Source organism: Haliotis rubra, unplaced genomic scaffold (genome assembly GCF_003918875.1).
Source record: "Haliotis rubra isolate DU_JTF1 unplaced genomic scaffold, ASM391887v1 Scf205, whole genome shotgun sequence".
Classification (NCBI taxonomy): Eukaryota; Metazoa; Mollusca; class Gastropoda; order Lepetellida; family Haliotidae; genus Haliotis; species Haliotis rubra.
Window position 1 is genome coordinate 1,000,383 of NW_025766059.1, and position 27,400 is coordinate 1,027,782.

The 27,400-nt window shown below is 40.9% G+C and overlaps 1 protein-coding gene across 1 annotated transcript; it reads left to right on the top strand.

Moving 5' to 3' along the window:
- The first annotated feature begins 2,072 nt into the window (after window positions 1-2,072).
- Window positions 2,073-26,925, top strand: LOC124276075 (protein jagged-1-like). Its single transcript, XM_046711730.1, has 9 exons — window positions 2,073-2,293; window positions 9,544-9,837; window positions 18,310-18,370; window positions 19,225-19,479; window positions 20,601-20,661; window positions 20,835-20,965; window positions 21,560-21,723; window positions 22,215-22,428; window positions 23,396-26,925. Exons 1-9 carry the CDS (start codon window positions 2,240-2,242, stop codon window positions 23,986-23,988), a joined length of 1,827 nt encoding a protein of 608 aa, XP_046567686.1. The 5' UTR covers window positions 2,073-2,239; the 3' UTR covers window positions 23,989-26,925.
- Window positions 26,926-27,400: the final 475 nt, after the last annotated feature.

Genomic DNA, 27,400 nt, shown 5'->3' on the forward strand with positions numbered 1-27,400 from the left:
AATATTAATGCTGTTTTAAAGAAAACATTTTACCAAAGAATCAGGTGACTGTGTACTTTCTTCTGAACGTCAGATTAGCTTTTAATGCAATGTAAGTTATGTACCACCATTGAGGTGAGACTATAATATAATACTTGACTGTCTGTATTTTCCCTACAAACCCGCCCTCCCTGCAATGCTGAAGCCCTAAATGAAGCAAGTCTAGATTCAGGCCTGAATCACCAAACTCACTGGGACTCCTTTTCAATTTAAATGGATTTATTTATTACTATCAACATTTTATATACACGGACTATTCAGGGACCAAGCGTTAGTCTATATTTATAGTAGTAGACCTGAGAACATGACAATGTACATGTCTCAGAGATGCTCGAGTGTTCAGCCATCAGAATGAGAGACAGGTGTGGTTCCGGAAATTAACGGACCCATTCCACTTGAGAGGTTTGTTGCACAAACTGAAGTGTAGACGCACATACAGCTATATGGCCTCGCTACTCTCACGGTCAGACTATGCTCTCTGTATCCTCTGTTATGCATCCCCACTGCAATCAGAGCACAGTAGCCCTCTGTCTCCTTATACATGTTGTTAGAGCATACTGAAGTGGGTGAGGTGAGGTGAAATTGTGTTTAACGTCTTGCTTGAGAATATTTCGCTCATATGACGACGTGCATGCGTGTGTATGTGTATGTGCGGCTGCTTGTACTAGCCCAGACTGAAGCTGGTTTTATAGTGCTAGCCCACTGAGATACCATGCCGCAGTGAAGCATGAATACCCCACTCAGACACATTATACTGACTCCGAGCCGACCAGTCCTTGTTGTACCCATTAATGCCGAGCGCCAGGCAGGGACCAACAAGTACTATATTTTAACGTCTTTTGGTATGACGCGGTCGGGGATCGAACCCGCGACCCTCCGCTCTCCAGGCGGACGCTCTAACCACTACACCACGGAGGCGGTCTACTGAAGTGGGTACAGTACAGATACAACGTGTCATCTTGTAGATCACATTGTAATGTACCAATAAGGCCTGGATCAATGCTCGTACTGTCGACCTCTGGTTTGTCTGGTCCAGATTCGACCATTTAAGACCCATGCGGTGTTGCTGTATTCATACATGAATACATGAAAATGGTTTTACGCAACTTTTAGCAACAATCAACAATTTCACGTCGGGGGACTCAGAATTAGGCTCCACGCATTGTACCCTTGGGTGGAATCGAACCTGAGGCTTAAGCGTGGCAGTCGAAGGTATTAACCATTAGGCCGTATTAATGCAGGCAGGAGGGTAAAGCAACATTTCACGTTGTTGGCTTGTGTCAGCCTGCTCTTTGCATAGGAATTGCCTCAGATTGGTAGCTTCTCGGCAGATTTTACGGCTTATTACAATATCAATATAATATTCAATATTTTTTAAATAAAGCCATAACGAGATCAAAAGTGTATAGCTTCCGTCATTTATGTTGGCTGATATTGTCAGGGGTATACTGATCTGATGGGTTGCAGATATTCATGATATTCAGTGCACAAAGATGGAATATTACATCATGTCTGCCACCTTGGGAGTAGAACCACTCTCTGGAACTTCTAGAACATTGGTAACATCTGAATTATGTTTGCCTCAAGCGGAAGCGAAATGCTGATATGATGTATTGTGAATTGTTTACTGGCTTAATCAAGAATAATTGCACTATACTAAACAGTTAGATTCGGACGAAAAGAATCAACAATTAGTCACGTGATTAGAGTTTGCGGGTAATCATTCTAACACCAAACACGCTAACGTTGTTATGTTTTATAACGAACTGTAATATTGCATAACATTCTTTTGTCTTTGAAACTTAATAAAAATCCTTCCAAAATCATTTTGTAATTAAATTCAATGTTTTTCCCTTTTCGGTTATTTCCCAGTTCAGGCATTTATCTTCTCGTCACGCGAATCGATTTACCATAAACGCCCCCCATAAAATGTTCTGATTGGCCTCTTCGTGGTCACGTGGTGCAAACACGAAATCCGTAAGTAATTTGCTCGTCTGTTCAACTTCGCAGACGACAATTACCTTTCAGAAAAACTGTGGCTTGATTGGCTCACTGTAATCCCATAAAATGTACCATGGTTCCCAGTTCGCTTACTTACCCTTCGCTCCGTCTACAGAAACAACGATCGTCTGCTTATGAGTAGCAGACGACACTGCTTTCTTTTCTCCTTTCTGATGAGTTTCTCATCTTGCCATTCCAGATGCCGGACATACCCATTGTTCTCTCGGCCCTTCTCGTGTTATGTGCGAAACAGGTAAGGATGTTTGCAATTTTCTGTCTTTATTTTGACATGGTGTGTGTTTATTTGTAGCGATTCATACATAACAGAGGCGGAAGAACGTCACGAAGCCGATAACGTTTGTAATTTGATTAACTGTCGGAGGAGCTCAACACGTGATATTATGTAGCGTACATCTGCTGAGATTGTCCACTTAAGCAGGAATCGTTTGTGATGAGAGAACACGCAAATATTCACAGCAAAGCACTTGAACAATTAGAGAACCGGATTTCGCATATATGCTAGACTTTACAACCAATGGTTGACCATTCCATGTACTATATATGAGATTTTGTTGATACTAAGTAAATATCTACCTGTCCTTCGAAGAACCACAAACATTACCCAAAATTGTTTTCTCAGACAATCTGTTTTGATCAAAATAATATAATAAATATAATATATCTAATCTTTATGTTAAATTATCAAAGGTCCTCCTAATTCTCGTGACAGCGTTGTGATGGAGATGGTGTTTTATCGAGTGTTTAGGTTTGTTTTAACCATTTCGATTGCCAAACACACATCAACGGGACATCTAAGATTCCGCTGATAGAAGAATCAATTTAAAATACATTTACAATTTAAAGTACATGTACTTGAATTCATATCTATTCATCATGTTGTTTGTCTCCTATTATCGATCGAATTTATCAGACACAAGCCGTTTCCTAACACTTTTCAACGACCAATTTGTTGAAAAATATTATATTTGGTTTTGTTTTGGAAACAGTTCACTCGACAAGAATCAATGCCAAATGGGCAGCCGTCCAAGAGTTAAATGCATGTGGTGTATTTGCTGCTGGTATGAGCATGTCAGTTATAAGAAATGGAATTGATATTTCCTTAAAATAAAACTCTTAGGCGGAGAAGAACCGGGACAATTTGGCACCATGTCTGAAAGTAATGACAGGGCTTTTATAAAGATAGCGCGTGTGAAGCAATCGTGGTGCGTTCACAACTCAGTGACTTGAACGCTCGCCATAATCTGTAACACGGAACTTTGGAGAAGTTACAGGAATATATTGCTGTGATTTTCATGGGGAAACACTCTATGCTTTGTGATTAAGGGGCGATGTTTAGTATCAATTCACACAGGCAAAGATTTTGATTAATAACTACGAAGGGTGTCGTCCAAGTCCATAACACCACTAGAACCTTAACGACCATAGTTGTTATTCCGTTATTCACCACCACCACCACCACCACCATCATCATCATCATCATCATCATCGTCATCATCATCTGTTCGCACCCTTTTTTAAGCATACCAAACATTTCATGTGTGATCGTTCGTTTATGGTAAAGTTAACCTAAAGCATCGGTAATTTGGTGATTTTATTCCATACATTCTCACTTCTGCATCACTTGGCAACAGAAAGAATAGAAACGTGCAAAAGGTCCGAATCAAGCAATGTCACAGAATCTAACACTTCACAGTACAACATTCATAACGTGAACCAAGCGGTCTCATTTCCCTGTAAAATAGTGGGTAGCATTCGCTGAAACGAACTATCCTCCTTCCCGACCCTAACACTCATTAGAATCCCCCCCCCTCACCTCCTCTAATTCCCATCCCCCCGCACACATATGGTCACCATGCACCTCATCATCTGCTATCAGTCGGTTCCTGCAGCACGTGCAGCTGTTTGTTACCATAGTTTTGAATTATTTCATTTGACCTTCACGTGCCATGCTCGCATCAATGGTAACAGCATCAGTGTTTCCTGTCATAACTAATGGATGTTTAACCAGCCTGGGGTGTCGTGTTCTCCGACATCCCAACAGGTTGCCGGGCAGGTTGTTGCCGTGATCTGTCAGTGAGACCAGTTTCCGTGTGCCAACATAGCATGAAGGATTTAACGTATATCCGAGCTGGCAATATCACGTTTATCGGACACGTTCTTGGAGTTTTCTGTCATGCAGACTTGTTCCAAATGCTTCCAAGCTGATAATTTGAACTTCTTATTAATTTGTACCGCCACCCACCCAACCCTCACAAACACGCACATGAATCTGACACATGACACATCGTGATATAGTGAGTGAGGTTAGTTTTACGCCGCGCTCAGCAATATTCCAGCTATATGGCGGCGGTCTGTAAATAATCGAGAACTAGTGCCAGTTCCAAACAATCGTGAATATCCGGGTTAGAATTGATCTTCAGTAACCCATGCTTGTCGTAAGAGGCGACTAAGGGGATCGGGTGGTCAGGCTCGCTGACTTGGTTCACAAATGTCATCGGATCCCAGTTGCGTAGATCGATGCTCATGACGTTGATCACTGGATTGTCTGGTCCAGACTCGATTATTTGCAGACCGCCGCCATATAGCTTGAATACTGCTGAGTGCGGCGTTAAACAACAACCAACCTATCCAAACATCGTGGTATTTCCGGAAATAGAGTGTTCCCGGACACTGTTTAACTCTTTGTGTAAACTAACGCTTAGTCTCTAACATAATATTTAGTCTTAAAATATATGATTTTGACAAAACCGAAATTATATTAAAGAGGAGCCCTACTGAGATGGTAGATTCAGAACCTGAGAAAAATCTCATGGGGTGGAAGGGGGAAGGCTCAGCGTAAGGGTCGGTACGGGAAGGGCATAATACGATTCGGAGACTGAGGAAGATTACTTTATGTTGGAACATGCCCAGGTCAGTTTGGTGATCCAGGTTCGAGTCCACATATTTATACCCTCTTGAAGCCAGTATGTAGTGTCTTCGCTTTATGTCACTTAATTGGGCGGTGGGGTAGCCTAGTGGTTAAAGCGTTGGCTCGTCACGCCGAAGACCCGGGTTCGAATCCCCACATGGGTACAATGTGTGAAGCCCATTTCTGGTGTTCCCCGCCGTGATGTTGCTGGAATATTGCTAAAAGCGGCGTAAAACCAAACTCAGTCAGTCAGTGTAACTTAATTATTTATCCGAAGGGTGCATAAAACGCACCCTTCGTCCCTAGGCAGGGGATCCGTAAAGACCAAGGTCGTTGATATTCAGCAACCCATTCTGAGCGGCGACTAACGGGATCGGGTGGTCAGGCTCGCTGACTTGGTTGACACATGTCATAGTATCCCAATTGCGAAGGGGGATGCTCATGCTGTTGGTCAGTGGATTGTCTGGTCCAGACTCGGTAGCTGGAATATTGCTGAGTGCGGCGTTAAAAACCAACCAAACAGCAAAACATAATCTATGCAGGTGTTATAATACACTGCTTATAGGCGGCCGTTTGGGCCACACACGGGGTAAGTATACTCTAGACAACATCCATTTCTTCTCAACACCCCCAGCCTTGTATCCACCCCCATACAGATAACCCCACGTCCCCCAAGCCTACATCCCCACCACACCACCCCTGCTGTGTGTGTTAATCACATTATGTTCAATTTACATATTAGCATGTTTGTGTGGGAGGCTAAGTAAATATCCGCTTGGCGGGGCGTTAATGTGATAAGTAAGACTACACAAGATCATGCAAGAATTGTAAGGACAAGAATGTATCACCTGTGGGGTTTTATCAGAGGTGTTAATAGCCCTCTTGAAATGTCAGCTTGACGCTTACCATGTGTGAACTGTTCAGTCCAAATTAATGCGAAATTTATCCAATTACATTGATATTGATATTCTCAAGGTCGATTCTTCAAGTTTGACGCTTATAAACAGGAAGCTGTTTGGAAAGAATATTACATCCTGTAAAAACAATAGAACGTTTGATTCCTTGGCTGGTTATTTTACTTCATACTCAGCAAAATTATAATTCCTGCTTTTATTGTTTGTTAGTCGTTTTACTCCGCACTCAGCAATATACCAGCAATATACCAGCAATATACCAGCCATATACCAGCCATATACCAGCTATATACCAGCAATATACCAGCAATATCATGAGCATCGGCTATATACCAGCAATATACCAGCAATATACCAGCTAGTCAGCTAGCATGACCAGCAATATACCAGTTATTCGCCCCATACCAGCTATATGGCGTCAGGTTCCTGTAAATCGTCGAGACCAGAGGACCAGATTAATCCAGTCCAGCAAAAATATTAATCAGATCAACATACTGCAGAGAATCGGTCTACAGCTAATGTGATACGAAACGACATATATCAACCAAGTCAGACTTGAGCATATCAATCAACCAGTTCCAAAATACATTGTTCGGATTAATCGCCCCAAGACTCATGTTTCGGTTTGCATAGTTGCTGAAGACCAATCCTAACCCGGACTTCACGGGGGCCTTTTTACGTCGATCTGCGAATGATCGAGCCTGGACCAGATAAAAGAGTGATCAATATCACGAGCGGCGTTTCACGGACGCCTTCGAATTACGATGGCTGTAAAGATTCTCTTAGTCCTTCAATCTCATTTTCCTTTCCACCGACCTTTGCTGCAATGCAAAAGACCCAAATGAAGAAAGTCTAGCTTTGCCTCAGGCTATGGTTTCTGAATCTCCCAGCTAAATTTTCAATTTAATTGAGTTAGCTGTTTTTTTTCAAAATACATTATCGTTAGACTAAGGCATACGTTGTCAGAAACTAACACTAAGCGCATGTACTAGTTGCGTGGTATGAGTGCTATATAAATATCATATCATATCATATCATAATCCCGATTCCAAACGGATCCATCAATATATGTATGGATATTTGTTATTTTGTATTGTAGAATGACGTATATGTTTACATTGAAATTAAAAACTGTTTAATGTCACTTTAAATATCGAAGTTCGCTCCATAGAAAGAAAACATCACAAACACAAAACAACATACTTTAACTGAACGGCTTAAATCTGTATGAGAATGCTATTGCTGAATGGACTTCCGCCCAGTGACAAGGTTCAAGACAACCTGACAACATGACACTTTGTTGTCGGCCGAACCGCATGAGTGATCAAAGAGCTGGTGAATCCAGCATTCTGTATCACTCCCTCTACAATCTCGCGTTATTTACGTAACCTCCCCGCGAACCGCTGATCTCTCCCCAAACTACGTCGTTTACACGCGTTTGTCGCGTGCTCAAATGAAAATCCTGTCTCGAGAAAATATTTCTTCCGAAACGTGAAACCTCATGTAACGGTGGAATGTGCGGCACACGATGGCGGACTTCCAGCCGGCTGAAATGTCAAATGTAAATTTCATCTGAATTTAATTGACTCACAAATATTGGAAATACGCATTTTGTCAGGTTTGTTTGTTCTTGGGAATATTTCGGAAAATATCGCGCATATCTTTAAACAATGGCGTTGTGTGGTATCACCGGAAGTGCTGAACAGGAAGCGACGCCATTGACACACCTGTTGTTGTTTTCACCTTGACAAGACTTTAAATTGTTTGATATAAGTATTTGCTGAAATGATGTTAGCCAAAAAGGAGATAGCTGAAAGAAAAGTATCAGTTCGCTTGCTTTCTTACACGAACATAACAATAAAAACACGAATGAAAACATGAATATTCTAAACATTTTTATTATGTGAAATGGAGGTTGCATTATGGCGCTACAGTATGCCTTTTGCTTCATGATAGGATAGAAATTAGTCCCAGAAATAAAGTCGTCTTATTCAAAATTACCACTGAACAACGCGATAGTCATCATATTCTCCGTTTGCTTGCCAATTTTGTACTTAAGTGCAAAATCTTTTTGAGTAGGCTGGGGAATTGCATCAAAATCTTTTATTAGCTAAATTTTCTGTTTTTTTCCGTGATACCGGATGCCGGTGTAGAGAGCGTTAATTACTGTACTAAAAGTCAGTTGCGCGGTGTTTGTTGTGCCGAAATACGGAATAGACTGACGCGGGATTAGAGGGCGTGTAAATAATCATAAATTAACTAGCTTCTGCCGAGACCAAATTCTAGTGCCGATATTGAGAGCATGCCGGATTGGAGGGCTGCCGGTTTTGAGAGCTTCCACTGTATCTGCAATAAATAGCACAAGTATAATTTAAAAAGGGCCCAGTACAATTCTATGGCTGAGGCTGACTCATTTTAGACTTTAGTTGGACACCTTTTTAATTAATATCTTAGGTCTGATAAAGTTTATTGTGAAGTGTACTTCGATGAGATAATGGGAATACAATATAATAATAATGCATATTTATATGTGCGCAGGATCCACCTCGACAGACATGCTCAAGGCGCTACAGAAATAGATAAACTACAACTCCTGACAAAAACAAACCAAGCACATTCATACTCCACTGTATTTAATAAGAGAGGACTCCAGTCTCACTATCTGTCGGTTCTTTTCTTCTTGTAGTAAGTTGCGAATAAACCTTGAAACTAAACAATATTGGGTTTGGGAGTAGGGGAAAAATCATTTGTGATAGACTGAAAACATGCTATGCGATTGCTTGGTCGTTTGAACCTTTCGACTTCGATTATCATCGGCCATGAAATGTCGAGACGGCGTCTTGTACAACAATGGCCCCGTTTCACGTACGTGGAGATGGCTTCATGTACAATATGAAGGACCTGCTTCACGAACACTACAGCTATGCATGTCGAGACGGCACCATAACAATTAATAATTCAAAGACCCAGTAACAATATCGATTCCTGTGATATCGGTAATAACGCGAATCTGTTTCATATTGTCTGGGAATATCCAGACGATAAGCATGCCTTTGTCAGCACGTTTTTTTCAGAACACGTCGACTTACTCATAGGTCAACATTTCTTCCAGACGGAACTTCAAGGCAATCCCGAATTTAAGAGTCGTGCTAGACTAATGCTTAGTCTCTGAATATATATAATTTTGATAGTAACAAACAAGCCCATTTAAATTGAAAAGGAGCCCCAGGTAGACCAGAGATTCAGAACCTGAGGAAATCTAGACTTTATTGAGGGCCTTGGCACTGCAGAGAGGCCTGGCAGTAGGGAAAGTAATGTGGTTCAGGGACTGTGAGACAGACTAGAGTCGTGCTTGTGATGTGAGCTCTTGAAACTACTAAGTTTACGCACGTTATTAAACGACCATTAATAACCCGCATGAGACAAGCGAGGCAGGTTTCGACTGTTGCTACAATGGACTTTATATAATAACCTACCATCCAGGAACATACAGCCATACATCAGACTGCTCATACACTTAACATACGTATCTGAAAGAAGCCTTTCAGATAACACGATTATGTTTTCATACGCAATATATTGTCTACTTTATCTATATTCCACTCAGCCAGATGAACACCCATACTGTTTTCGAACTGACGTTTTATATTTGCCTTCCAGACAACAGCAAATGGTGTATTCGAGGTGAAGATCAGAGCTCTTTACAACGACCGAGGTCAGACAGCCGACGGAAACTGCTGTTCTGGCACTCAGACAACTTCGTCATGTTCCGAGGAGTGTCGGATATTCGTGTCTGTGTGCTTGTTGCACTTCCAGAACCCTATCCCCCCGTCCCCTGCCTGCACGTACGGGAGTGAGGTCACCCCGGTGATAGGGGGTAACACCATCGGGGTGGGGAACGAGCTCGGCGACGGACCGTACATCATCAGAGTGCCGCTCACGTTTCTATGGCCGGTGAGTATAGCTAGACTGGTTATTTCAGCACTTTGCCACCATCATCTTTTTATGACGTGATAGTAAAGACTGGTTATATCATCACTTTGCGTTATGTCAGACAGGCGTGAATCCTTCATTTCATAGTTTAGCCACCCGTGAAGATCCGGGTTAGAATTGGTCTTCCGTAACACTCACACATGCTTGTCGTAAGAGGCAACTAACGGGATCGGGTGGTCAGGCTCGCTGACTTGGTTGACATATGTCATCGTATCCCAATTGCGTAGATCGATGCGCATGTTGTTGATCACTGGATTGTCTGGTCCAGACTCGATTGTTTACATACCGCCGACATATAGCTGTAATATTGCTGAATGCGACGTATTCATTAAATGGCCGGTGAGTGCAGATTGGGAATTTCTTCACTCTCCTGATATTTTCCTTTTTTTACCCGATGAGTTACACGGCCAGGTACGATTAATGTGATAGACTGTGATCCGTCTTTCACGTGTCTGACAATGGACGTACCGGGGCCTCTTGTGGCGTTCTGCCAAAATGGTTCTCTTAACATCGTTAATTGCGCATTGGAATAGCGGGACTAGTCTGAATACGATACTCGCAGAGATAGTCGACTGGAAAACGACTCCTGTGAGAAATAAACCAAATAAATAAAACTAAACGTAAATGTTCAATATACACACGGAGCCAAGTTTCCAAACACTCTGTATCACTATATTATGCGCGTGCTATCAGAACAATAATGAAACAGATACCACGTGAATTGACTACTCCCTTGTAAAATGTCACGTGTCATTCAAGGGAGATAAACGTGAAACACTAGATCCCAGAGGGCGCTTTGACGTGATGGAACTGGATAACAAACGTGGTATTGTTTAATGTGTTGCTAAACTGTTTACACTGCGAGATATAATGATTATCGCTTGCATCGACAATCCGCTGCGTGGCTTCTTAGTATCAAGTACATTTGAAGTATTTCTTAGGAAAATATTATTAAAGAAAGCGCCATTACTAACAAGGGGATGTGGAAAATAAATCAGAATAAAAGAGTCATTTTTAGAATAAAAAAGAAAATGTAAAATTGGCTTCGGAAAGATATTGAATATAAGTATTATATTTCGGATTAATACTTTTGATACATTCGTCTACAGGGTATCGGTGACGTCAAACAGATAAGAGATAATAAATACTAATTATTTAAAATGATTTTCTTACTCAAACTGCAATCAAGATGATTTGAAATGATATTTAATGCTCTCGTGGGAATTGTTTCGATAATTTTAGCTTCAACAATAAGCGTATTTTGAACATATTGCCATTCCCGTTGGACAGTATTTTCTGATTACGTAATTTGAGTATTTTCTTTTTTTAAAGTTGCACAGCCATTTTTGACGCACCGGTGAGTCTGTCTTATCTTAATTGACAGGAATCATAATTCCAGAAAATATTGGGTTCAGAACTAGTCAGATCCCACTCATTGTGGCTCGGTAATGGGGATAACTTGTCTATTTAAGCGTACATATTCTCTTGTCATATGAATTACAAGTTTACAAACGGTCTTACATTATTTCGTTTTTCCATGCTACAATGTTCACTCACTCACTCACTCACTTAAATCTAACTGATACTCTAGTTGTTTTACCGTCCTTTGACGGCAGGTTTTATAATAAACACATATTCTTTATCAACGTCAAATTTGTTGTCGTCACGATATGGCTGAAACACTGCCGATGTGACGTTAAATATTAACTCACTCACTCACTCACTCAAAGTGGGAATGTAGATAAGGAGGATGCTATCCCGCAACCACCTCCCCATCATGTATATGAAATCGATTACCTGATATAACAATCCTCCAAAACGGGATATGCAAATACTTGTTATACCAATAATGTCACCATAATATGTCGAATAGTTGTTAATCACCCCAGCACGAACAGCTGCATACAGACAAATACTTTATAAACCAATGGTCACTTCATCACATGCTTATGTCTTCAAGCCACAGGTGGTTATTCTTGCGAATATCTGGTGCCACTGAGTCGTATTGTGGACAGTCGGTAGGTAATTGAGCAGGACAAACAAACCAGATATTGAGAACACGATCCATGCTCAATGTCAGTCAGTCAGTCAGTCAGTCATAATAATTATAATAATAATAATAATGTGTCCATTTATATAGCGCCAAACTCCACACTAGGTATGCTCATAGCGCTAACAATCAAGGCACAGCACATTATTACCCCGGATAACCCAAGCTGCCTGTTAGGCGCTAGAAGGTTATAGTCATATGACTTTTTCCACCGGGTATCCATTTTCCTGCTGGATGAACAGTCAGTCCATGAACCTTCCCTTTCTGCAATGCTAAATCCATAAATGAAGTAACTCTAAGTTTCCCTAGGTTCTGAATTTCCCATCTCACTGGGGCTCCTTTTCAACTTAATAGGAATTATTTGTTTCCTTCAAAATTATATACATTCATTGACTATGCGTTAGTCATTCCGCACTAAAACCACCAAACCAAACCCCATTTCGATCCGCTGAGGTAGGAACAACTAGGGACGTCTGTGACTCTGGAGTTCTGACAGAATACACCATGGCATCGTGTGCTCGAAGACTTATTTCTATTCTTGATTCCTGAGACTGCCATATTTGTCATTGGCTATACATATACATCAACCTGTTAGTGCTTTGTACATATAACAGCTCCTGTGGAAACGAGATTTAGCCTGGGGATTTAACACGGTGGATGAGAATTTAGTTTTGCTGCCCTATATGTGTGCAATGTGGGGATATCTTCTTGTAGTCCCCAATTGGGATTCTGTTTCAACATTACCAAAAGCGACGTTGAACCTAATAAAAACACTATCACATAAAATATTGAAGTATCTATTAAGACGACTCATGTTTCAAGATGATGTGTACTTTCGAGATTATGCACTGCCTGGCACTGGCCTTTCGTTCCATTAGGAACGGGGTTTCTGCGACGTCATTGGCCTTAATAACGTAAACACCGACGGCTGGAACGACCTTTTAACGAATAGCCTAAGAACACTCCACGGATATTTAGGCACCTGTAATAGTATTAAGCTTGACCTTCATGTTTGATGACGTTTTTATCTAAGTACATTTTCTCAAGTGGAACTAGGGAATTATAGATCTCCTTTGAAGATTTGTAGACAGGGCCATGTAATGATAATAACGCCCCAAGTGTATTATATCATACCAGACAACGCGCACCACGCGAGCTGTTAGACTGCCACCTAGCGGGCGTCACGATAACGCCGGCGAACGTTTGGATCCTGTGTACCAGACGGGTCAGACAATATACGGCATTGTAAATAAATTTAAGACAACTGAAAAAGCTCCGGCTAAGAATATACGGCTATTTGCTGAATCCGTTCTTAATCATAGAGTGAAAAACAACAAGTTTTTCATTCTGTAGATTCAGCGGTGGCCGCTTCTCCGTCGCCATTGCTATGACAGGTTAATGCCAGGGTGAACCTCTCCGCTGATGGCGTCATACCATCAAACTGTCATCGCCGGCAGTAAACGGTAACTGGCAGACAAATAACGGTACCACACAGAGAGGTACAGTGGAGGGTGCTGTGATGGAACAGCTCTCAATTGTCATGATATGAGAAGTCTTAACTTCTTTAAGGTCGTTAACCCGGATCTTCACGGATGCATGTATGGGGACGCATTATAATAGTGATGCCATAACAGTCCGCTGTCATTTAAATTGGAAGATGTTCTAGGAGGTAACGCGTGATTTATTATGATTATGTCTATAGTGATGAAATTAAGGATGCTAATGCTGATATATTCGGCTACCACGACACCAGCAGCAGCACAACCTCCGCCATCACCAGGACCATCGTTGTGGTGTAAAGGGCTAACACTAGACTTAGTGGTTCAAATCCCAAGTCACACCCACACACGTTGAAAGATGGTACTTGTCCTTACCCTTCCTTATGCTCCGTAATATAGGGATAAGGACTGGTAGGCTCCGAGTTCGAGTCTGAGTAGGGGTATCCGTGGTAAGCAGCGGCATAGTATCTGATTAGGATAGCGCTACAAAATCGGTATCTAGGCAATCTGGTTACCTAGTAGTCTGTCTCACAGTCCCTGAACCACGTTATTTTCCCTACAGCCTAGCCTTCCCTGTAGTGCTAAAGCCCTTAAAGAAGCAAGTCTAGATTTCCCCAGGTTCTGAATCTCTGGTCTCCCTAGGGCTCCTTTTCAATTTAAATGGGCTTGTTTGTTACTATCAAAATTATATATATTCAGAGACTAAGCCTTAGTCTAGTTACCTAGCGGTGGGGTAGCCTAGTGGTTAAAGCGTTTGCTCGTCACGCCGAAGACCCGGGTTCGGTTCACACATTGGTACAATGTAGAAATCCCACGTCTGGTGTCCCCCGCCGTGATATTGCTGGAATATGGCGTAAAACCATAATGACTTATTCCAAGTTGTAATCAGCCAATTCCCCTGTTTCAATCCATTCAAGAAGGGGTTCTGGAACCTGGAACTCTGACAGAATTCATCCTCTGCATTGTGAGCTCGAGGATCTACTTTTAATTAACTGAGTATGTTAAACCCCATTTACATAATCATCATCAACATCATCATTGCAGGTGTTACTATCTTAATCATTTCGACCTTTTTCGTACAAATTTAGGATTTTACATCAACGCTTAACCTGTTTGTGAAGTAGGCTAATGTGCTTACAAAATTAAGTTCGCACCAGCTCCCACATTTCCGATTGTAACGGAATGTGACGATGTCGGCCGACCGCATATCACGGAGCTTAATGTATTCCGATCACATCAAACATTTCTGTGATCCACGTGAAATCTCGATCAATCCCAGTCGTTAAGTCGCCCACGGGGAAAGAACATGTGACATATTACGACTAACGTCGCCTGATTTGTCTTTTTCCCGCAACAAAACATTTTCTTTAAACCTTCGGGAAAAAGATTACGAGATAAACATATTTGTTCAGGTGTACTACTGAAATTAAATTTCATTTGGATCTGAAACAAATTCATTTTACAGGCCTTGAAATCGAGATTGTCAGCTCAGTGTATTTGTACACCTGCAGTTTCTAGATCTTACAACGGTGTCCACACATTCAAAGACATGTGTTTTAGAACTCACTAATCCTGACGAATCTCAGAAATCGGTTAGAGTTTGGGACGTTTTTTAAACCAGTTCTTGTTAAAAAGTGAAATTTGCAATGTCCCAGAGCCATCTCTTGGAGCTAATATGTGAAAGAAGCTGAATACTTGGACCTCTTGTGTAAATATTTGAATATGATACGAACATCTTCTCACGTGTCTCTGGATGCACTCGGGAGACACACGCACGGGACGTTCAAGTCTTAAATGCTGCACGTAGATGAAAATCTTATTTACCTATCCGTCCGCGCTTAACTTAATACCCCCAACTCAAATTATCTCTTCTATCAATTACACGTCTCCTCGAGCCTATCAACCAGGCAGCCACAAGGACGAAGAAATAGGTCGGAATTAACGAGACGGGTCAGTTTGGATATTTTCTAAGGCGCACGTGGTGAGTGTCAGTTTTGGAAATGTCGACAGTGTCATCAGTCTCGTATCAAAACGGCCGCCATTTTGAAATACACGTCATCATTACGTCATCTTATGTCCATTTTGTATTGATAGATGGCTTGCTGGATCAAGATTGTTAACGACTGGGTCGAGTTTGGCGACCTAACATCACAGATACCCTTCATGTTGCCCTTGCCCAAAGATTGCCCTTATCCATTGCGATAGCGTAACATATCCGTCAACGCACGTGTTAAAATACGAGATCTCGCGAGAATGCAAATGTCTGATGTGCTGTGTACGGTGTGAGGAGTCATGTTTCGTCTTTGTGAGAGATCCAGGTTTATCATTGGTTATCCGGTCTTTGACTGCCAGGAATTTGCTACGCCGGTTTGGTTTGCATCAACACTTCAATGTCAGATCATTTTATCAATCTAAAGAAAACAATGACGAGTGATAGAATCCATTTTTCTAAACAAAATACTTGGGGAAAAGATATTCGTATCACCAGGCGCAACAAACTACACTTGTACAACCTGTGAAGATCCGGGTCAGAATTGGTCTTCAGCAATGCAACCCATACTTGTCGTAAGAGGTAGCAACTGGATCAGGTGGTTAAACTTGCCGAGTCATCGTATCCAAACTGCGTTATCCAATCAAATCACTGGCAATATGTCACTTTACTCACCAGGTAATATGCCACTTAACACACCGGGTAATATATCACTTAATTCTCTAGGTAATATGTTACTCAAATCACCATGTAACATGTCACTTTACTCGCCAGGCAATGTGTAACTTAACCCATCAGGTTATATATAAATATAGCGTAAAACCAACCCTCTCACTCACCAACTCCCTAAGTCTCTCACTACAATCTTCCGGAACTAATATACCTGCCGGTTTGAACAGATCCCGGTTTAGATAGAGTCCACTTATAAATATGATACATATCATGCTAAAATAAATTCTACAAATTACTTTATATGGTTTAAATGCAGCTTTGATGCATTGGTGACATGTTTTAATTCCATGACATGTTCTAGTTGCAATATTATGCGCGTTATGTATTGTAAATTCACGCAAATTGTCGATTTCTGTTACATAATACGATGCACGTATGGTGCAGAGTCGTTGTTGGAGGTCATGCACTGGGGCGACCCCCTCATCAGGTGTATGTTTATTCAATGTTTATTCGAGTCAAATCTATATATTTACTTAACACTTTATGTTTATATTTTAGAAAATAACACTTTTTATTTATGGTATGTATTGAAGGCTGAAGCTATTTGCACGTCGGTAATTGTGTTAGATTTTTTGTTTCCGTGAAAGATAAATTATGTTATTTCAAGTAAACTTGCATTGTACAGAAAATTCACTTGTGTATACTTTTATTAGATAGAACACCGGGTGTTACCAGCTGTTTGTAAAACAGTGTTCTTTGCTACGTTATGCCAACAGCATCATTAGCAATGCCTTGTATTTTTTGTAGCTGTTATCGCAGTTTTACAATAAAAAAATGAAATATTAACTAAATTTCTCGAGATTTTGATATTTGTCACTGGAGACTAGGGGAAAAGTAGCGCGTTTTTTAATCACTCACGTCAAGGGTCCGGGTTCGATTTCCATCATGGTAATCTGTGGCCATTCCACTCATGTTGTCGGGCCCATGTTATTGGTGGGATTCTCTACAAGAGACGAGAAGCCTCGCCCTTCACTCTGGGATACAAGATACTAGTCACGTATAGCTCGTCAGCGCGCTTGTAACAGTATATGCCAGTTTTATCACTTCATGTCAGCCTGGGTGAACACGGCCTCAGAGCACCCACTGCTTGTCACATGTGGCAAAACTAGAATCCGGCGGTCAAGCTCGCTGGTTTAATTGTTGCATGTCATCGTGTGATAATTGCTTAGATCGATGCTCATAATATGAATCACTGTATTGTCTGGTCCAGACTCGATTATGTACTCTCTGTCATAAAGCTGGAATATGGCTGAGCGCGACGTCAAATAAATAAATGAATGAATGAATAAATATCACATCTTTCTTCTTTGGATTCTGATTGCAGCTGGACTCGCCTCTTTGTATAATCTAGATTAGTTCTGACGAACTTAAACGTAGGTATCTCACAATTATAGAGCAGAACAACAAATCTATACAATCTATACATTGTCCGAAGACGGCACAGGCTGTCGTCCGTGGTAATATACGGACCCTGTAATATATACATGTATATCCAATAAACCCCATGCAAGTCTAGATCACTGCAGTTTCTCGCACACGAACAAATTGTCTTGTCTCCTGTTTATTATATATTATCAAGATAATATAAACACTGTAAAATATGTTGATTTCAGAGACTAGACGTTTTTCTTGTGACACAGCTACACCAATGTTCGTGTCCATTTCAGAGGGGCGGTGGGGTAGCCTAGTGGTTAAAGCGTTCGCTCGTCACGCTGAAGACCTTGGTTCAATTCCCCACATGGCCACAATGTGTGAAGCCCATTTGTGGTGTCGTCCGCCGTGATATTGCTGGAATATTGCTAAAAGCGGCGTAAAACCATACTCACTCACTCCATTTCAGATGTCTTTTGTTTAGATGTCATTTTAGTCTACACTCTTTACGTGGCCTTGACTTGAGATGTATCAGATCAAGAGCGTTGTACATGTCATGTATGTTTCACATCACTGCCACTACAAGTGACTTTGTCTCAACACAGGCAACTCCACATGCAAATTCTAAAGTGTTGTTCATTTCATGCATGTTTCATGTCAGTCTGTACCACAGTTACTGCATAACCTCTTCTTTATAACGCGGAGGCAGATCCACGTGGAGATAAATTATTTCGTCAAGAGCATGTACATTTCATGCATGTTTCATGTCAATCACTCTCCGCATGTTCCAGGAATCCTTCGCCGTGCTGGTTGAAGCCTGGCACGACGCCCACGGCAATGAGAGCAGAGCAGGTAGGTGTAATTTGCATCTAACAACACCGTCATTACGTCAAGGAGGGAATACTTATCCCACTAATTTGTATAGAGCTATGCCACATCAAAGCCCTGCCCGGTTAGACAAATGGACATACGTTCTGGAACAATCACTTGAAGCTTGCAGTGCAAATGTATTTTGGGTAAAGTAGTTGAGTCATTATATTTGACATAACCTAACGGTTTTATTATAGTTTTATGCAGTGAAACGTTGTTAATCCACAACCTGTTACCCGTGATGATCCGGGGTAGAATTGGTCTTCAGCAACCCATGCATATCGCCAGAGGCGACTAACGGGATCGGGTGGTCAGGCTCGCTGTGTCATCGTAACCCAGTTACGTAGTTCGATGCTCATGCCTTTGATCACTGGATTGTCTGGTCTATTCCGCTATATAGCCGGAATATTGCTGAGTGCGGCGTTAGAAAGCAACCAAACAAACACAACCTGGTAATCCAAAATCACGATTGGCCTATTCCAGATAATTTACATATCGACAAGGACTTAATTCAATACCCATAATTCGTTAATTTAAAAAATTATAAATCCGGACAAAATCCTTGGGATGTAACGTTTCTTTCTCTGTGTAATCATGACGTTTCGCTTATCAATGGGTACCCGTAAGTTAGATCACACTTGAATTTTGTTCTACCCCGGTAGCTACCATGTAAGTATGCACAGACTTGATATTGTGTCAAAACCCATTCTTTATATGCATTGTGCATTGCAGCGTGCATATGCAATTGTGGTTGGGGTGCTATATGTTTTAACAAAATGACATTACGTACATGGAAACTGACAACAACAATAATTACTATTTTTGTTATGTTACAGATCCTAGGAACCTGGTGATACGTACAGGTAGAGCTGGGAAGATCAAGCCATCGACAATCTGGAAGAACGAGTCTCAGATAACGATGACGGCAGACATCCGCTACAGCTACCGCGTCATCTGTGACCCCCATTACTATGGCGACGGCTGTGACCGGCTCTGTCGTCCACGGGACAATACGTTCGGACATTATCACTGCGACAGGAACGGCAGCCGTATCTGCATGGACGGCTGGGTCGGCGAGTTTTGTGATAAAGGTAGGTATCCTGGCTATAACCACCACGAGGTACTGCAAACTCAGGTCGTTATTTATGTCCAGTATTCATATGAATATTACTTCACCTATACTTGCTTATTTACAGGATATTATCCTGGCTTGGTACAGAAATCCGTTATATATATAACAGGAATATTGCTGTTGTATTGCTGTTGCTATATATACTACCCATCAAATGTTTAGACTCACTTAAAGCACTCACTATATTTTATATGTTATATGTATATATATGGTTACATCGAAGATTGATTTCTCCACTAACTTGGGGAAACCAACTGCAAACGTTATGCAGATGAATTGACGAGGATAATGCTTCAAATTGCTGAAGGCATTTGCAAATATCGTGCATGTGAACATGTGTTTGTGTAAAGTTTTGTTCAGAAATCACCAATTTTCACTGAGTTTCATCATTTATTGAACTCATGACAATAATCTTTTCAATGTTACAAATTTGTTTTACAATACATCAGTTCATGTGTTAACAGTACCTTTAAACAGTATGGAATATTTTGCAAAATCTAGTTTAGAACAGTTGACTGAAGTAAGTGGCTACATTTACACTAGTGAGTCTAAACCTTAGATGGGTAGTATAGAACCGGAATAGGGTCGGTAGGGTAACCGCTCGTCACGCCTTAGACCTGGGTTCGAATCCTTACATGGGTACAATATGACTTACTGTGAAGCCCATTTCTGGTGTCCCCCGCCGTGATGTTGCTGGAATATTGCTAAAAGCGGCGTAAAACCATACTCAATCGGTATTACAGGATTATGCACCCGTCAAATATATGTGTACGTTAAGTTATCTTCCTTTAACCTCTACCAAACACGATGACAACTTTTGATAATTTGAGTGGAAAGTTTTACAAAGTTCTTGAATCAGTCTGATGGAAGACAATACCTGCAGGACAAAAGAACACTGGTAGGGCAGAGTGTTCGCTCGCTATGATCTCGCCTGAAGGCGGCGGCGTAAACCAACACACACTCGTTCTTGGTTTGCGTTGTAGTGTCTCAAATTATATCCCAAAATTGTTCTATACCTTGCACCAGTCATATATTTACACAACTATTGATCAATAACATATTTCAAACGTATTTTTTCAGCGCGCTGCACAGACGTTTGTTTAGAATCTCATGGTTTTTGTGACAGGCCCTATGAATGCAAGTAAGTACACCAACTGATAGTTTGGACGTATGGAAATCTATCATTTTTGCGATTCTCGTAACGGTGTATGTAGCTGCTTTTAACGGTCATAGATTATCGCTTAGTTGATGGTTTTGTTGTATTTAGGTATCTGTTGATAAGGAAAGTAAACCAGTGTTTTGTTTTCCCGCCAGATGTCGCTTCGGATGGAGGGGAAGTAACTGCGACAAGTGCGTGACGTTCCGGGGGTGCCTACATGGCACGTGTCACGAGGCGTGGCAGTGTCTGTGTGAGGACGGCTGGAGCGGATCACTCTGTTCTATAGGTGAGTTCTAATATGATAGAACAGATATTGACAGACATTGATTTACAGGCAGATATTGATGACAGGCAGATATTGATTGTGCGGAGAACAGAACGATTACACTGCACTATGTGATTACTCCAACTTCCACATGCCACTCAAAGAAGTTACGTGAGTGATTGATGCAGCAATAGTCAAGAAATACCACGGTCTGGTAAACTGTCGAATCTGTGTGAGTGATGATTTTTATGCAGAAGCATGTACAATGTGAATGACACCCCCAAACCCCACCCCATAAAAAAAAAAATAAAAAATACAAGGTACAAGGTGACCCCCTTTCATATCATGTACAAAATCAATGCCCCCATTTTTTTTAAGCATATTTTAAAAGTATGTTTATGTACAATATAGCTGACCCTCCAGCACATGTGTACAAGATTGATGACCCCCAACCTCCCCAGAACAAAATGGATGACCCCCCTTAAAATCATCATCATAACCCCAGCCATAAATTATGAACTGTCCCTCAGGATTGTTCCCTGAAATCCTGCCAATTCAGTATATGTATTTGAATCTGACTATACATCAAGCTATGAATACGTGTTTTCCCTTCAGACAACAACTACTGCGCCTCCTACCAGCCCTGTCTCCATGGTGGCACGTGCAACTATGATTCTGTCAGCAACTTCACGTGCACGTGCCCTTCCGGTTATACCGGAAACCGATGTCAGTTTGAAACCTGTTTCCGTGGTTACTGTCTCAATGGCGGTGCTTGCGAGGTACGTCTTGCTCGACTTTGTCGAAGGGTGTATGAATGAAAGCATTGATAATACAAAGTGTGCAATATGTCGGTAGCTGATATTTCGTCAAACTAGGACAAGGACAACAAAACCCAATATTTCGAGTTGACTCTAATTATGCTATTAATATTCAAATGATACTCACAGGTAATACCTAAAGGCTTTGCGTGTGCGTATATGGTGGGTGCGAGAGTGAGGTTTTGTTTTGAGACAGTATCAGTTGTTAAACAGCACCTCAAAATAATCTTTTAGGATCCAAACAATGTATTTTATTAACCAATACAAATATTTTTCAGAGCATCAAAATTGTTTTCGTAAAGGACAAATAATATTTTTCGAGCAATTTCGGAAAAAGATTACCGTTTCAGGAAAAGCCCTAGAATTCAGCTTGTCTGCCCCAAAGCATAGGGTGCTTTCACAGTTACACAAACTGAATAGTCTCACGTACATGGCAATCTTTGAATCTCCAGGAGAGCGCGGAGGGTCGAACTTGTAGATGCCGGCGAGGCTTCCAAGGTAGGCGGTGTCAACACAAGGAAGTCACCTGTGGAGAACTATCCTGCCGGAACAACGGCACGTGCATGAGAGAATCACGTCACTGGCGCTGTCTCTGTCCTCCTGGTTTTACCGGGCTCCGGTGTGAAGTCGAAATAAACGAGTGCGAGTCTTCACCGTGCAGAAACGGTAAGTACTTTCAATAGTTTGGTTCCGGTTTCTGGATGTGGTAAGAAGGAGAGTGAATATTGTTTTACGTCAGGGTTCTCAGAATAGATCCAAATGCCCCTTGAAGGAGCGACTGAAGAATGTCGGATTTTCTTTTCTTTGCACTCAGCAATATTCCAGCTACATGTCGACTGTCTGTAAATAATCGAATCCAGATAATAGGACCAGAAAATCCAGTGATTTGACCTGGCCGGTTATGTTTCATGGGCGTTGACGGCATGGGACCTTGTCTATGCAGTTTATCATATAGTTGAGGTGATGTGATCGCTCTGTTGCTGAAAGCGATTTTAATCAACGATTCAGACAACCACTGCTACAAGATATGATCACGGCCATATAATTCCAGTATCTGGATCTGACGTTTGTGTTCCGCTGCTCTCAGCAATAACGACAGCTCTAAAATTATTTCACAAGTCAAGACAAATAAGTGATTGATATCATGAGCAACGGCCCACGACGTCGGTGTATGTCGCCGAACCACCTAATCTAGTCGCTTTACGACACGTCTTAGTATTGGTTATTATGGAAGTATTGGTAATTATGGAAGTATTGGTTATTATGGAAGTATTGGTAATTATGGAAGTATTGGTTATTATGGAAGTATTGGTTATTATGGAAGTATTGGTAATTATGGATCTACTCCAGCCTCAAATGGTTATAATCTGGCAGGTCGGAAGGTAAAAGATATTTTGCTATATAGAAAATATGTATTTTGAAGATCACATCATCCTGGGGTTAAAATTTCAGTCTGCTCTGGTCTGCAAGACAATTATTTCTACCTTGGACAACAAACAGTTTTACAACGCCTGTTATGTTAATAACTAAATACACACAATTTGAAGCAAAATGTTGAATGAGAGTGAAATGTATTTATCAATGAAACTTATGTATTGTAATAATTTAATAAATTCCATTATATTATCTACAGGCGGATTGTGTCGGGACCGAGTGAACGGCTACCACTGCGAGTGCCCGGAAGGCTACGCCGGCAAGATCTGCGACTACGTCTTCAACGCATGCCAAGGTTTCGAGTGTTTTAATGGCGGAACTTGTCGAATCTTAGGGCAATACACTCCAAAATGTTTTTGTCGGGAAGAATTCACGGGTTACCGCTGCGAGACCCCTCTGAATCCATGCTACGGGATTACCTGCCTACATGGAGGAACTTGCAAGAAAATCAACGAGCTGACATTTGAGTGCGCATGCGCACCGGGATATACCGGAAGTCTCTGCCAGAGACGAGACACGGAGACCTTGTGTGAGAATTCACCATGTCGGAACGGCGGAACGTGTAAATCCTACACCGATTCGTTTCTGTGTATATGTGAACCCGGCTTTGAGGGGGAACTTTGTGAAACGTCCCTCGCATCTGACGAACCCTGGGGTAACTCAATAACGGATGGAAAACACCCAAATAATGTACAAGCTCTAGGAAATAGTGCCTCGAGACATTCAACAAGTGTTCCTATCTTATTGTCTATGGTGGTTTCGAGGACATTGTTTCTGGTTTCAAGAAGGTAGGGAAAGAAGAATATTAGGATTATAAATTGACTTGAGAAAATGTTCGTGAGGGGTGTTTTTCATGTCTTATTAAGAAACATTCTTGCAAGTATGTGTACCGGACAGACCAGTAGCTTGTGCCTACAAGGACCCCGGCTCTGATGAACGTCCACAAGAGCAGAACAAATTTACAAAAGATAGAGAAGCAAATACAGATCAATTATTTGTATTTATTGCATGATGAAATGTTTCATCGTGTCGGGACACATGTGGTGGTTGTGGTTACCGTATTCCCTCAGCTGTTTGCTCGTTTAATATCGGAATATATGCATATCGCACCTGGCCTACAGGTCATCCAAAAGTCTGCCAAGGCTGTAGAATTTACATCGAAATTTACATTTCCACCTTATTGCGAGTCATAGAATATTTGTAAGAAATTATATGTCAATAATTTCTTAAGTATCATTTAATTCTTAATTACATACCTCCAAATGTATATGGTTTCATCGATAGTGGACTATTTAAACTTGGATCCTAGACTGAAAACAAAAACTCGTGCTGAGGCCGCCATCTTGTTTTCCAAAACCTTTACCGATGTTTGTTTTCGATCTGGATCAGGGGATACGGTAACTACAGCTAGTGACAGTAAGGGGCCTTGTTTGTGTTACCCAGGATTACATTCAGATAAGTTAACTTTACTTATTGAAAATTCGTATGATTTGATAATACAATACAGTAAAATTCCAATGACGTTTACTGGTTAATGGTTGGTTTGAAGGTGTTTAACGCCGCACTATTGCAACTATATGGCGGCGGTCTGTAAATAATCAAGTCTGGACAAGACAATCCAGTAATCAACATCATGAGCATCGATCTACGCATTTGGGACCCCGACCTGTTAGTCGCCTCCTCCGACAAGCATGGGTTGCTGAAGACCAATTCTAGCCCGGATCATCACGGGTGTACTAGTTAATGACGTTATGTTGCGTGATCGTATTCTGTGACTGGCTGGTAGTATTATCGAGAGCGCAGTACTTCACCAACTCATTAAGTTTAAATATCCTAGTTATGATACTTTGCGTGGTTGTGAGAGAATTATGAAGTGTTACGAATGTTGTTTCCTTTGTAATATTTGGTGTTTTCTTCATGTTATTCATTTTATTTGAGAGATTCATTGTTGTCTCCCATTGCAGATGACGTCATCATTACGTCATAATACACTCATCTCATCGTTGACTATGACGTAGGCATGCGTCATAATACCTGTAATTTGTACAGTGATTCACGTATACTCATTAGACAATTGTACATTTACCATGTATATACTGTTGTTTTTCACATTTAACCTTGTAGTATTTATTTGATAAGGATCTTAAGATACGTAAAATATCATTAAATTCAGTTCGAAGCATAGTTTTTGCGAAACCTAAATAAATGATGGAATAGATGATATTAAAACCGTGACAGCTATATTGAAGTCGGAAGCTAGTTCTACACAATATTGTTTGAATATCTGCTACATGCTTTGCGAATGTGATGTAAATATTCTTTAGTCAGCGAAATGATATACTATTAGTCAGTTAAGAGGTCTTTAACAGGAACACAAAATGTAAAATTGTTAAAATATACAATTTACAACGATATCGTTTGAACGAACGTCGTGATACTGAAGCGTTGCTATTTGCAAGTAGTATCCCTTTGAATACTGTTTAAACCTTGCATACACGTTTGTACGGAGTGACGAGACGATTCTGAAGTTAACAGTGTTTTCTAGATTATCCGGAAATGTTCAAACGCAACACCCTTACACAACTTAGAACCGAGGTGTTTTCCCCCGTCTTTTCGCTCCGCACTCTTCTCTTTGATAATACGGTTGGTAAGTTCCTATAGCTAAGCATCGATTTGTATGGTTCTAACATATCTTGTTCACACCGAAACTTAGCTTTTTGTCATGAGTAAAACATTGATACTTGGAAATATAATATTATTACAATGTATCTACATATGACTTGTTCAGGAGGCAAAACTGGTTATGTTTTATGTAGTTTTCAGTGACGGCCTGTCGACATTAAGATGGCGGCGCTCAACATCCACGACGCAATATACGACGATTGCTTTTAATGAGTACAGCGAAGTTGTCATCTGGTTGGTCAGAATAGGACAGTCTGGGTATCGTCTGTCTGAATTCGTGTACTCACGGTTAAGAGGATGACACGTCAAAACCCTTCAAAGGCGTAGCAATGACAGAACGCAAAACGATATTAAAAAATACCCCAATCGATCCCCCAATGACGCATGGGTTTCTAGGGGCAATCTGGTCACGCTGTTTCCACACGTACTACCCTCAGCGAAGACCACGAGTGGTGACACCCTCTTACGGACACCACCCCTATGTTGATAGAAAATGCATACAAATTACACAAAAATCTCCCACCCACTCTGTTCTCTTTATCCCTTGATAAAGTCTCACCTGCTCTTATCCAAATGATCAAGTCAACTGAGGGGTATACTTTCTTTTGCTCGTCAGTTTACTTTGGTCGCAGTAAATATGTTTTGCTATCTCTACCTACATAGTTTTTAGAGAACGTATATCCACATAAAACACGACGGATGATATCAAATCAAATCAAACCAAATGTTTATTGTATGAAGGTCATAGGCCCATATACATGAAGTGTACATGGTACAGTATAGGATCTATTTAACAAAAGATTCACATTTAATTTCTACTCATGAATGCATATTTGAAATAGAACATTACAGATTTTAAGTTTTGATAGTTTGTGGTAGTCATGAGGCGAACAAATTGTTGTACTGAAGGGCGATTTAAATATTTAATTGGTATGTATTTCTTTCGAATGTTCTTTAAGGATGGACATATAAAGGTGAAATGGTACAGATCTTCGACGTTGTTTTAAATTACAATATGTACATACCCTTTCAGACTTTGCAATTTTATTAGCAACTTGACCGAATTTTCATCAGAACGGATCACTAAGTATAACTGATTTCAAACGAACCGGTGACAGTCTAACCGAGGCGAGCAGTGACGGGTGTAGCATGACGATTGTAGGTCTATTAATATAATGAAGATGTCGAACTGAGACTTGATACATGACGCTTTCAGTACATGAAAATATTGGACTTTGTACGTATTTGTAAATAATGATGGTATTTTCAATAAATGTTATGTAAAAGTTATCACTGAGTATGTTGTTTTTTCAACTGCAGCGAATGTATGTTTCGTATTTCCTTGTGGGTGTGCGAACCTTAGTAGTACGACACAGTTATAAAATATAATGGAGTTTTAGACAGGTAATTCAGTGGTTGATGATATGAACAACAATATGGATCAACGTGGTCACAGCGCGGTGGGGTAGCCTAGTGGGTAAAGCGTTCGCTCGTCACGCCGAAGGCCAGGGTTCGATTCCCC

Bases quoted from the DNA above. Each gene is read 5' to 3' on its own strand.
- LOC124276075 (XM_046711730.1), top strand. From the start codon at position 2,240: ATGCCGGACATACCCATTGTTCTCTCGGCCCTTCTCGTGTTATGTGCG. The intron at 2,294-9,543 runs GTAAGGATGTTT...TTTGCCTTCCAG, and splicing joins TCGTGTTATGTGCGAAACAG to ACAACAGCAAATGGTGTATT. The intron at 22,429-23,395 runs GTAAGTACTTTC...TATTATCTACAG, and splicing joins GTCTTCACCGTGCAGAAACG to GCGGATTGTGTCGGGACCGA.